The sequence below is a fragment of the Typopeltis vanoorti genome, chromosome 14 (assembly GCF_054136105.1).
Source record: "Typopeltis vanoorti isolate ZY-2024b chromosome 14, IOZ_Tvanoo_1.0, whole genome shotgun sequence".
NCBI lineage: Eukaryota > Metazoa > Arthropoda > Arachnida > Uropygi > Thelyphonidae > Typopeltis > Typopeltis vanoorti.
In genome coordinates, this window is record NC_143562.1 from 24597501 (window position 1) to 24611535 (window position 14035).

Below are 14035 nucleotides of genomic sequence, written 5' to 3' on the forward strand. Positions count from 1 at the left end.
CGCACACTGTCCCCTGATTGCCTTTGAAATAATCGATGATAGCTAACCATGAGCTCAGCTACTTCTCCATTTGGGAATAAAAGGCGTTAGAGAATTCATTTATTTATATGTACTATTATACCAACTGTATGCAACTATTCATACATTGCTCAATGCATTTATAGTCAAGTATCTAAGACTGGCTTGTTGCTATCACTTTCCTAGTAGATGGCTCCAGATGTTACCGAATACCTCCTTGCTTAATTCGACACTTTGATTATTCTTATTATCTGAGTCAACAGGGAGTCAAGGACTCATTGAAGTAGGCCACACGTCACCTACACAGCTGTCGTATCAATTAACAATTCTCTTGAACTCATGCACACTAGATGTACTTCAACAAAGTGTTCCATTCACTCACTCCAGTGTCGGAGGAAGTTCGTATGCTAGATATAGCGCACGAACTTCCATGAATGTCCCAGTGTTCTCCCCCCACTATCCATACAATGAATTTCATCAGGCGATATCCTATAACACCAACATTCCAAAATCCCGATATTATCTATGCAGATGATTTCTTTTTTTTCAGTAGCAAGTCATTTACAGCACTAAAGCCACATTCAACTAAATATGACGACACGAAGGACAACAGTATTTTTTGCAAAACTAGTTGAATTTAGGTATTTCGTTTCTGTCTCGTCAGAAAGCCATGCCATTGTTCCTTTTATGTTGAATTTCTAATTGACTCATCCTTTTGCTTTTCTGAGAGTCTTGATACTGTATGTATGTTGACTGCTGTACTAGTGATGTCAGCTTTTTTTCTCAGAAAGTCAGGGTTTGCAACATTGACAATTTATCGCCGACAATGGTAAGTTTTTTGAGTATATCAGTGATGAGGTGACGAAAGCAACATCGGTTTCTAACTGCCCCCCAAAATATTCAAATTGCCCCCTATGGAGCGTGCGCCCCACGTTAAGAAACACTGATCTACATCATCACCCATTACTACAGAGTATTTATAATGAGTCCTTTTACAATATCGTAATAAGGACATTAATTATGTCAGTAAAATGAATGATGCATATTTGGTTCCACATTTGAACTAATACGATAAACAGTAGAATAACTCACATAGTTCCTAAAGAAACTGGCCATTTCACTGTAGGTAAGGATACACAATCCTGAAATTTTAAACACTGACAGACGGACAAACCTTTCAAATATAGGAAGGACAAAACTGTTTGTATATTTTTACTGAAATGACAAAATATCAATTTTGTCCCGATGCTTCGTGCGTGGAGTGGATGTTTGTCTTATAAAGAAATATGTATAGATCCTTATGAGACAAAAAAGAAAGTGTATATATATATATATATATATATATATATATATATATATATATATATATATATATATATATATATATATATATATATACGTATAGCGTTCGAAATAAGTAATATTCCATCCAGGGAAAAGTGTGATGGTAGTTTCCTGAAAAAACACCAGTGTTATTTTTTTTCTTTTATGATAGCACTTCGTTCTATTGAAAAGCGGGGGATAATAAATAAAAACACAACTCCTACAAGGAAGTACAGACTACACGGAATGATGCCATCGATCTTGTGAAAAATTCTTTAGCAGTTGTTGAAGGAAGAAATTCTCCATCGCCTGTCTTAGAGAAAGCTGGATCCATGATGGCAAGTCATAGATCATCATCGATTTACCCAGAGCAGGCACTCATACGTAGATGGCGAAGGCAGTTGGGATCATAACCCTCGGAAAGAAGAAGCTTGTCAAAGTGGATAAAAATTCTGTTCAAGTAAAAGAGAATCGAAATTTTAAAATCGTCGTAAAATAGAAATCTGTCCGACGTACGTTGTTTTAGAAGAATCACTATTCTCTTCTTTCAGCTTTTGTTTTCTTACAAAATATGACAAACAATTACATTTAAACATTTAATCGTTTGTCCTTTCCCTAATTTTTATAATTACATTACATTAGCAGAATAATGGTATATTAGCAAATAATAAAATTTCTCTAGAAAATCTAAATTTTAAAAATATTTTCTATTTAGTTAAAAGTTATATTATTGTTTACAAATTATTATATATTTAATTTTAGTAATAATTTGTAAATATTATTGAAAGAACAGAAACATAAACCATGTACTCACTTGGTCCCTCCACATTCGGCAGTGGAATTCTTCCGTAATTGTCAGGCTCTAGAAATATCGTAAAACAGTTCAATTATAATCAGTTGTAATTACTGTCACTTTTAATTAGTATTGAAAGTTTTAGGCAGAATTGAAATAAGTATTAAAACTAGGAACATTGGATTCAACATAAGATTCGATTGTAAGATCAATCGAGTGGCAACAATGCTAGTATTTAGATCTATGAATTAGAAATCTCGTGTAGAGTATTATTATTATTTAGAATAAATAAAAAATAGAAGAAACATTTTCATCCTTTTTTTGTAATTATAAATATAAAGGGGAAAAAAACTCCTTCACCCCAATTAAATCAGCTTATTAATACCTTATATTCAAAGATTTGTTTTGAAAGGCGGTTTGAAAATAAATCTTTGAATATAAGGTGTTCATAAGCTGATTTAATTGAGGTGCAGGAGTTTTTTTTCCTTTATTATATTTATATATTTATAATTACAAAAAAAGGATTTTTGAAAGGCGGTTTGGAGATTCTAATGATTTGGAATGCAAATGGCGGCTCGCGTATTAGTTCAGTGCGATAATTTTGAATGATAAATGATATATATAGAGGTAAGCGTTCTTCATTTTCTGAAATTTCATATGCTATTGATTTGCGCATTTAGCTAATCGCTCGATATTGCTGGCAATCCTTTTTATCTGCAATATCCTCTACAAAATTTCTGCTGGCAGGTCTCAAGACCTGCGGGAATTCTAATTGCGATCATAAGCAATTTTCCAATCACTACCTACTAGAAATAACAACAAATAAAACAGACATGGATAATATTACTGATCTGCTAGAGCATCTAAACAAAGAGCAAGCATTAAAATTGTTTAAATTACTGCTTAAAAAATTTGATACTGAATGGCCAGGTTTCCTAAACCTGTACACACAGCCGGAAGAATCCGATGATATGGAGGGTGAAGTGGAAGAGATCAATGACACATCCATCTCCCTGCCCGAGAGCCTCAGTCAGATGGTCTTCACAGTAGAACAGACGGACAAGAGACGTAGAATCGAGGATGATCATGTGGAAAACGAAACACCCTCACAAATAGTCCCTGAAAAAAGGGAAAAGGTCCCCCCGGTAATTCTCCGTGAAAAGGAAAAAATGGACCACAGTTGCAAGAAACCTAAGAGGACATCAAATTGGATACTCCTGGACCAGAAACACCGACGAAGGTGTAAAAATTCAACCAACAACAGTCACAGACTACAGAGGAATAACAAAAATGATGGATAACAACAAACTACAGTACCACACCTTCGCACTAAGCAGCGAAAGAAATCTAAAGGTTGTACTGCGAGGTGTCACCGAAGGCATTACCTCCGAGGAGATCGCGGCTGACCTTACCCAGCAGGGCCTATCACCTATCAAAGTCAGCCGGATGTACAGATCCGATAAACAACCGATGCCATTAGTATTGGTTGAGATACAGAACACACAAAGACAAATTTATGACATAACTGCGGTCTGTGGACTTAAAATATCAACAGAGCCACTCAGGAAAAGGGCATCACTAGGGCAATGCCATCGTTGCCAAAAGTTTGGCCATGCCCAAAGACTGTAAAGCCGAGTTCAGATGCCTGAAGTGTGGCGAGAAGCATCAAACCATTACATGCACAAAAGCAAGAACCACACCAGCCAAATGTGCCAACTGTGGAGGTCCCCACCCAGCAAACTACAAAGGATGCAGCCACCATCCCAGAAATCACGGAACTACAAGACCCGTCCAACCTCCCCCAATCTGGACCACCACTCAAAGCATCTCTGCTGCACAGTCATCAAACCACCAAAACACAATCCATAAAAGTCAGGAAAGGGCTCAACCTTCCACCAAGACCTATGCAGAAGCAGCCCGCCCAAAGGACACAATACAAAGCAATCAAATAGGCTCCAACATCACAGCAATACTGACTGCTTCGCTAGCCACTATGCTGCAGGAATTCAGCAGAACAAACCCAACTCCATCCTCCACAAAGAGATTCCTGCAAGGAACCCATTCCATACTCACAGCACTCAACTATGAATAAAACAAAAGTAAAACCTAACTCGCTTCTAATTGCAGCCTGGAATGCCAATGGCTTCACCAACAAAACATTAGAACTACAGGAATTCGCACAAAGACACAACCCGGACATAATGCTGATCAACGAGACCCACCTAAGACCTGCCAACAACCCAAAAGTGAGAGGATACACAATATACCGAACGGATAGACTCAGCTCCAGAGGGGGAGGCACTGCCATCTACATCAAACCATACCTCCACCACAATGCCATATCAACCCACAGACTACAAACCTGGAAACCACAGGAATACAAGTCCACGCAAACAATGCTGGAAGCCTCAAGATATTTGCTGCCTACAACTCACCAAGCAATCCTCTACTGACAACAGACCTGGATGCAGTCCTCGGCACCACAGACCCCACCATCATAGTAGGTGACTTGAACGCCAAACACACAGCATGGTTCAGCACCACCAACAACAGAAGTGGTCGCATACTACACAACTATTCAACACTTAACTCAGTTGTGGTAGCAGGACCCACTGAGCACACTCATTACAGCCCTCATGGCAGATCAGATGTACTTGACATAGCTATCCTTAGAAACATCAGTTATCAATACAAACTAGAGACGCTCAGTGAACTATCATCCGACCACAACCTAATCCTGATCAAACTTGGCACGCAAGACCAACTGGCCCACCAGCACACCTTCATATCGTGGGATAGGCTAGCTAAAATCCTACCAGAATACATTGGTCCTGTACCAATAATCCACAAAAAAGAAGAAATAGATGAAGCAATAAGCAATTTAACAAGCCAAATTAAAAAAGCACTAGAAGCAGTCACCAAAACCACAACCAACCACCCATCCGGTCGGCTCCCAGAAAACATAATGGACCTCATCAGAACAAAAAACAACGCCAAAAAAGATACCACAACACAAGAGCCCCACAGGACAAGAAAACTCTGAACAAGTAGAACAACCAAGTCAGAAAAGCACTTCAAATCCACAGGAACCAGGATTGGGACAATAAACAATCATCACTCAACCCAGAAGATCACACAATATGGAAATTTCTGAAGATTCTGCGCACTAAACACAATCCCCTGCCGCCCATGCAAACTGCTCATGGAACGGCGCACACTGATAAAGAAAAATCAGAAGCAATAGCAGAAAACCTAGAAAAACAATGCAGCCCGTCATATGATAATATAAACATCACCCACATATATAAAGTCCACCAGCAGGTCAAGCGTACCTTAAATCAGTCCGAAGACAAACCAGCCAGCATCACCCCCACTACTCCAGTTGAAATAACCAACATCATAAAACATCTAAACAACAAAAAAGCTCCAGGGCCAGATGGAATTACTAACAGAATCATCAAATTACTTCCTAGAAAGGCTATTATGCACCTGGTTAACATAACCAATGCAATATTGAGGATACAACACTTCCCCTCTGCATGGAAAACAGCAGACATCATACCAATAAAAAAGCCAGGAAACAATCCGCAACTCCCGCAAAGCTACCGTCCAATAAGCCTGCTTTCCAACCTGGGAAAGATTGCTGAAAAAATTATCCTTTCAAGACTACAAGAAAAATCAGACCAAATAGGAATAATTCCAAACGAACAATTCGGCTTCCGCCGCATGCACAGCACAGTGCAACAAACACACCAACTAGTGGAGCATATCACTCAAGGATACAACTGGAACCTTCACACAGCTGCAGTTTTTCTGGATATTGCCAAGGCCTTGGATAAGGTATGGCATCACGGATTACTCTATAAACTCATTCAGGCCAACATTCCAACAAACCTTACCCGTCTAATAAAATCATACCTCACTGACAGATCCATGCAGATAAAAATAAATGGCACCATCTCAACTAGGCGCAAAATCCTTGCAGGAGTACCACAGGGATCTCTTTTGGCTCCTTTACTTTTCATAATCTACGTGGCGGACATTCCAAAGAACCTGTGGACTACCATCACAGTCCTATATGCTGACGACACAGCCATAATGACAAGATCTCTCCGCCCACACCTGGCGATCAGTCGTCTCCAGGATACTATCACAAAGCTAAAGAAATGGTTCTCCGACTGGAGGATACAAGTAAACCCCGTCAAAAGCTCAGCTATACTGTTCACCAGACGCAAAGCCTTCATCCAAGATGATATTGAACTGCTCGGAAAAAAGATACCATGGCAGACAGAAGCCAAATACCTTGTAGTACAGCTAGACAAAAAGCTAAATTTCAACAGCCATATCAAGCTCATAGGCACAAAGACATCCAGAACCATAGCCCAACTCTATCCCCAGATCAATTGCAACAGCAAATTGGATAAACGCAACAAGCTGTTATTATATAAGATGGTAATTCGACCAGTAATCACATATGCATCCCCGGCATGGAGTCACACATCCAAATCTAACATCCAGAAACTACAGAGGATACAAAACAAATGCCTGCGGATGATCTTAGACGCCCCATGGTTCGTCAGAAACACGCAGATCCACAGAGAAACCGGAACCCCTGACATCCGTTCTCTCCTTCATGACCATGCCGAAAAGTTCTTCAGCAACGCACATTCTCATCCTAATCCACTAATCAGACAAGCTTCCAGTTATAGTGAACATGACTATCAAAAACACAAAAGACCCAAGGCAATCCTGCTTTCAGCAGAACAGAGCTAACTCCATAATTCACAAAGTGCGAGCATAAGTCTCACAACCTCCCCCATCAAGCTTCTCCACACAGATAAAGGGGAAAATAAAAAGCATTTTATGCTTCACCCAGCAAGCCAGTAACGTTGTTGTTGTTGAAAGGCGGTTTGGGATAACTGAGTATATCATTCTTTCCAGTTTTTCCATCAAAATCCAGAAGATTTTTGATGGAAAAACTTCTCAGCATACGCATGAAGACTGGTAAACTCACCTTCAATTGAAATACCCTTGTAAAGGTTCGCGTCTTCGACAGCGCTTTGAAACAAGATATTTCTATCTAAAAGACATTGTTAATATCGACTGAGGTGCGGAGACTCTTCGTTTTAAAGAAAATCGTAAAACAGCAACTGATGATTATTGATAATAATTAAGCACACAACAACTGAACATAGAAGGCACGATCCCAGCTAGTTCATGCTGCTTTTAAATGCACGTGACACTATTCCCACTTTCAAGATCATGATGGATTGCAAACAGCTACTTATCAGATATACTAAAATCTACATAACAGATACTTATGAAGTTGTTTTTGTTACAACTCCCCCCACCCCCCCCCCAAAAAAAACTATGTTCCTATTCCTGATTTGCGTGATTAAAAGCTTGAATTTCTGAGTTATATAACTCGACTTGGCTGCTCTTAAGATAGATTAACTCTGGAATCTGCTGAAAAACATCTCAGAAAAATCCCTCTCTGTAATGATATTTTTTTTTCTGCTCATCTTATTGTCGTAAAACTTATCAATATGTTATGCAAGTCCATATTTTGAAACTCTATGAATCTTCAAAATAATTTTTAAAAAAATCGAAACAATTCCAAATATGTAAATGATTGATTTTTGTTCTTTCAAAAATAATTTTAATTTTTAATATTTTTAATTAATGCAAAAATTGTAACAGTAGGTCATTCGTTGTGTGAAAATTACCGAAATAATAAAATAACTATGTAAACGGTGATTTATAATGTCATTAGAGGGCGCCATCTATAAATCAATTTTAACATTAATCACAATGACGTCATCAATCCCCTGCGTCATATATATAAAACACATCGATATAATGTAAAGTAGGTGGGATTAACTTGCCTCACTCATCTACAAGTAATCCTTATAAACAAATGCAGAAATTTGTTTGTATAATCACTCTTTTTCAAACTTTCTCAATTGTTGTTGTTGTTTACTAAGACAGAGTGAAATAGAATTTTCTTTTTAAACAATCAAAGAAACCTACCCGTAGATGGAACATCGAGTCCTACATTAACAGCATCTTCTTGGAAATGAAAAGAAGCCCGAAACCCCTGCCCAGGAAAATGACTTTTACTATTAAAAACGATGAATAAATCAGGTCCTGTAGATACAAATTCTACAAAAGTGTTAATGTTACAGAGCTGGCCAATCACTGGACTGTTTTCGTCTTTTCCATCGCGAATGATGATGACATCAGGGCTGGTCAAACAACTGATTGGATGAGAGAAAAAGAAAAGGCAGTCACTAATTAAATTATTTCAAAGATCTACTATTCTTACTATTTACTCTATTCTACGTAATCAACATGATTTTTAAACCAGTTCGTGTATGTTAGTATAAAAGATTTTAAGTAATAAAATTAATATGAAATTTTATGTGACTTTTTTTAAAAATGAAACTACTCCATTTCTTTTAATACAAAACAGATTAAATAATTAAAAAAACGAAATATATACCAAAATTTAAATCACTAAGTAAACAAATTAAAAAAGGAAATATATATATATGACTACTACTATTAACTCGGAGGTTGGATATATTCATTTTAATATAAACTGACTAAAAATCCGAGAATTATAACAAATCGAGATTTATTTGAAAACGCAACATGTTTCGTCGAGATTGACTTCATCAGGCGTTAAGAACATAGAAAGATGTTAAAAGACACTGAAATAAACATTGAGACACTCTAAAGCTATACAGTTATAAAACTATAATATTCGACTGTAAATTACAGTTATTATGAACTTGAGCTATAGTCCGTGTTAAAGTTCTATTGTTGTACACTTGTGTGTGTGTGGAACCACGCCATCTCCAGTATCTGATAGTAGAGCTGAAAGAGTCAGGCAAATTATAGCTGAGATTATTGTTCATATGAAGATGGTCCAAGGTGATTTCTTTTGACTCTACAATGCGGCGTTCTACCTCATCATGGCAAATGTGTAGGTTTGAAGTTGTTGTCCAATTTACTTCATGTTGGCGGCTTTCGTTGTTCGTGTTTATTGAAAACAGGACATGGCCTGATAGGGCAGTAGCTCTGGTTCTCTTATAAGCAATGTCTCTCTGGTGTTCCTCGAGACGTAGGAGTATAGATTTCTCCGTTTGGCCATAGTAAGGTTTTCCGCACTCACATGTGACTTTGTATACACCTGGGAATTGTAGAAGGTTATGAGATTGTTTGTAGTTGCTGAAACTTGATGTTATTTTTGGAAGAGTCGAGAAGCACGTTTGTATGTTGAATTTCTTTAAGATTCTACTCAGTTTTTTTGGATAGTGTGCTGATATATGGCAAGGAGATATAACCTTTGGAGTCGTCCTGTGTCTCTACGTTGCTACGTTGACGGTGGGATAATTGTTTGTTGATACTTTTTTAAGAGTAGCCATTGCTTTTAAAGGTCCATTTAAGATGTTGTAGTTCTTTTTTTTAGTTCTTCTTCATCTGAGAGTACAGATCTTGCACGATTCGCAAGAGTTGATATAATACCCAACTTTTGCGCTGGATGGTGATGGGAGGTCGCATGCAAATATCTGTCCGTGTGTGTTGGCTTTCTAAATATAGAGACTTTTATTGATATTTTATATATCTCCTTGTTATATCTCCTTGCCATATATCAGCACACTGTCCAAAAAACTGAGTAGAATCTTAAAGAAATTTAACATACAAACGTGCTTCTCGACTCTTCCAAAAATAAGATCAAGTTTCAGCAACTACAAAGAATCTCACAACCTTCTACAATTCCCAGGTGTAGACAAGGTCACATGTGAGTGCGGAAAACCTTACTATGGTCAAACGGAAAAATCTATCCTCCAATCAACAATGCAAAACCTCCTTCTGATAATATATCCCCTGGTGAGAGACTTGCAATTAAGAATCTAAGGAATTAACAAGGACATCGTCATCTTAAAAGCTGATAAGGGGAATGCAACTGTAATTCTAGATAAAATAGACTACCGAGAAAAAATTTTAACATTGTTAGAGTCAGATAGTTATTCGGAAATTGAGAGGGATCCAACAAGAGAAATACACAATAGAACCAATAATCTCCTACAAAAGACCACAGAAATTCCACGAAATGCACGGATTTCCATCCATTCTTTACACCCACTCATTCCAAGGTTATATGGACTCCCTAAGGTACATAAAGAAAACTATCCACTGAGACCTATAGTAGACAGCATTGACTCAGCCACATATAGGTTATCCAAATATTTGGCGTCATCGTTAAAAGCTTATGCGGGAAAATCTTCTCTTATATTAAAAACTCAACTGATTTTGTCTCTAAAATCAAGGGTAAAACTCAAATCTTCTGACATCATGGTGAGCTTTGACGTGGTAGCATTCTTTACCAACATTCCAACACAAGAAGTTCTCCATATTTTAAAGAACAAGATTTCAAATAAAATGTTCTCTCTACTATCTCACTGCGTAAACTCTGGCTATTTTGAATTCGAAGGTAAACTTTATAAACAGGTCAAAGGATTAGCTATGGGAAGCCCCCTCTCTCCTATATTAGCCAACATTTTTTTCGAGGATTTTGAACAAAAGGCAATCCTCTTTTAGTTTAAAACCAAGAATTTGGCTTAGATATGTGGACGATATATTCCTCATATGGGAGCATGGTATTGAGAATCTTCACAGGTTTCTCAACCACTTAAACAACCTCCATCAGGATATAAAATTGACCATGGAGATTGAAGAAAATAGTTCCCTCTGTTTCCTTGATGTTAAACTCACCAAGACGCCTGAATCAATAAAAGTCTCTATATTTAGAAAGCCAACACACACAGACAGATATTTGCATGCGTCCTCACATCACCATCCAGCGCAAAAGTTGGGTATTATATCAACTGTTGCGAATCGTGCAAGATCTGTACTGTCAGATGAAGAAGAACTAAAAAAAGAACTACAAACTCTGAAATGGACCTTTAAAAGCAATGGCTACTCTTTAAAAAGTATCAACAAACAATTATCCCACCGTCAACGTAGCAACGTAGAGACACAGAACGACTCCAAAGGTTATATCTCCTTGCCATATATCAGCACACTATCCAAAAAACTGAGTAGAATCTTAAAGAAATTCAACATACAAACGTGCTTCTCGACTCTTCCAAAAATAAGATCAAGTTTCAACAACTATAAACAATCTCACAACCTTCTACAATTTCCAGGTGTATACAAAGTCACATGTGAGTGCGGAAAACCTTACTATGGTCAAACGGAGAAATCTATCCTCCTACGTCTCGAGGAACACCAGAGAGACATTGCTTACAAGAGAACCAGAGCTACTGCCCTATCAGGCCATGTCCTGGTTTCAATAAACCGCCAACATGAAGTAAATTGGACAACAACTTCAAACCTACACATTTGCCACGATGAGGTAGAACGCCGCATGGTAGAGTCAAAAGAAATCACCTCGGACCCTCTTCATATGAACAATAATCTCAGTTATAATTTGCCTGACTCTTTCAGCTCTATTATCAGATACTGGAGATCGCGTGGTTCCATCCACGCACAAGCGTACAACAATAGAACTTTAACACGGACTATAGCTGAAGTTCATAATAACTGTAATTTATAGTCTAATATTATAGCTTTATAAATGTATAGCTTTAGAGTATCTCAATGTTTTTTTCAGTGTCTTTTAATATCCTTCTATGTTCTTAACGCCTGATATATATATATTCAAAAGAAGAAATTAAGGAATTAAAAAACTAGAAATTATAAGCAGATGAAAGAATTTAAAAAATAATATCGAGATAAGACGAACGAAGTGTATCATTGGAATTTTTAGCATTAACCAATAACCTCTTTTCACAGACATGCAAAAGTACGTTATTATAGCAACCAGCGTTGTCATAGAAACTAGTGCGGGGTATGTTTCACTTTTATAAAAATAAACGAAGATAATAAATATGTAAAAAAAAAAAAGAAGATAATAAATAATGAAGCAATAAATAAATAAAGATAAATAATAAAAAATAAAGAAATATTAAAAGAGTTGAAATCAGTCAGAGATAGGAATTCACTTTCTAAACAATCGTCAACTAGTTGCTTAATAAATTAGTTATGAAATTACTCACCTGAGGTCGGTGCGTTGGAGACGAACGTGCTCGAATACTACCGTAATTCTTTCATTATATCGGCCAACGAAATGATAAGAGCACTTAATATTGAGTGGATAGGAGCTGGGATACTGGGGTGAATAGAATCTACCTTTATGAGCTATTCGCGTTCCGCTTAGAAACTTGAAGTCACAAAGCGTCCCTTCCACAATTTCACCATCGGTCTGGAAAAGTTCTGAAATAGAAATAGTTTACAAAAGTATAAAATGCAGAGTGAGGAAACGCCTGTCATTTGGAATTTTTAGCATTAATAATTTTTTTTTAGCGTTAACAATAGCATCTTTTTCGCAAGCGTATTGGTCCAAGTACGTTGTCATAGCAACCAAAACAGCATGGTGTATATTTCACTTTTTATAGATTTTTCGTGTGAGTTGTGGAGCTAGAAAATTTCTTAAAATCTTCTATTTATTGTTATTATTGATTTCTATTGACATTGGAATGAGGAAAGTTAGGAATATTACACGTATTTTCACCCTTAAGTGCGACATTCAAATTTTTCATTTTTTTTACTTTCTTTAGGCATGCCTAAAGGGGGGCTTTTGTGCACCTAATTCTTGTTGGGAAGTGAAAGTGTCTCCGAGCTTAACTTTCTTGTTGTTCGTTGGTGTGTGTTATGTTTTTAAGAACTTTATCGTTCATTGTTGGACTCCGGCGTTTTTCTTTTTTGTTTTCTTTCTTCTTTCTTACCAGCTATTTTAACAAAATAACGCTCAAGCTAAGAAACTAGGTCAAGTATATGGCGGACAACCACTGGTAAAAGACGAATTTCTTTTTTTGTTGCGTAGCAAACGCTTTTTCTTTCAGAAAATTGCCTAGTACATGTATACAGATAAATGTACTCTGGTAGTTATTAAAAATATTTGTAATATATACTTTGACGTGTCGTAAACGTTCGTGACCTCACATATAAAAAATACACACAAAAAAAAAACATAAATAAGGTCATATATACTTTACATTCTTAAGATATAAGAGCGAATTTTACTTTTCTTAATAAAACGAAAAGTTCCTCTGAAGCCAGAGTTGTTGCTAGACTGCCAGTCCGAATGAAACTCGAACACCAGGGCGTAACTAGACGAATAATACGTCTGTTCGATATCAGAGATCCTCCCGCAGATGACGGCGTTCCATTGGGTCAACTCATTGACGGACGGTTCCTCCACGTGGAGGTATAATTTGACGAAGTCTCCGTAAATGCACCTGATAGTTGAAAATAAACAAAAAAAAATGAATAAACTTGAGTTGGTTAATTAATAATAACAAAGAAAATAAATATATTTATACACTGTCCTACCAAAAGTTATGGAGCATCTTTCAACTATAAAAAAAAATCGATCTTGTTGTATATTTCCGTGAAATTAGATATTACGCTTTTCAGCACACGGCCAAACAATGATCGTAAACAGGTTTGAAGAAAATAACATGGGAATGATGACAGAACATGGTCTCGATTTGAAAAAGTCGAGTCGACACGATAGAAAAGCCTAGATATGAAATTGAAAGCATAACTGCGACACTATCAAAACTTTCCTCTTAGTAAAACACTCATTATTATTGTTATATTATTATATATATTATTATATATAAATAGATACCTTATACAACAACATTAGCCTATCACTGGATGAAATATATAAGAAAGCTGCTAAGAAAGTTAGAATTCGTTTAAAAACAAGCCAAAATACTTGGATAACGCAAAACATAATCCTAGATATACACAGAAAGGACACCC

At 36.9% G+C, this 14035-nt stretch overlaps 1 protein-coding gene across 3 annotated transcripts in view; it reads right to left on the reverse strand.

Annotated features, from left to right (window-relative positions):
* LOC150099311 (suppressor of lurcher protein 1-like) overlaps positions 1-14035 on the reverse strand; it is a 118105-nt gene that overhangs the window by 37580 nt on the left and 66490 nt on the right. For all 3 annotated transcript variants that reach the window (XM_090403642.1, XM_090403641.1, XM_090403643.1), the window contains exons 5-8: positions 13289-13503; positions 12262-12478; positions 8165-8391; positions 2156-2203 (exon numbers count right to left, since the gene is read on the reverse strand). In XM_090403642.1, the coding sequence (XP_090259768.1) occupies positions 2156-2203; positions 8165-8391; positions 12262-12478; positions 13289-13503 (707 nt within the window). The remainder of the gene's footprint in view (positions 1-2155; positions 2204-8164; positions 8392-12261; positions 12479-13288; positions 13504-14035) is intronic.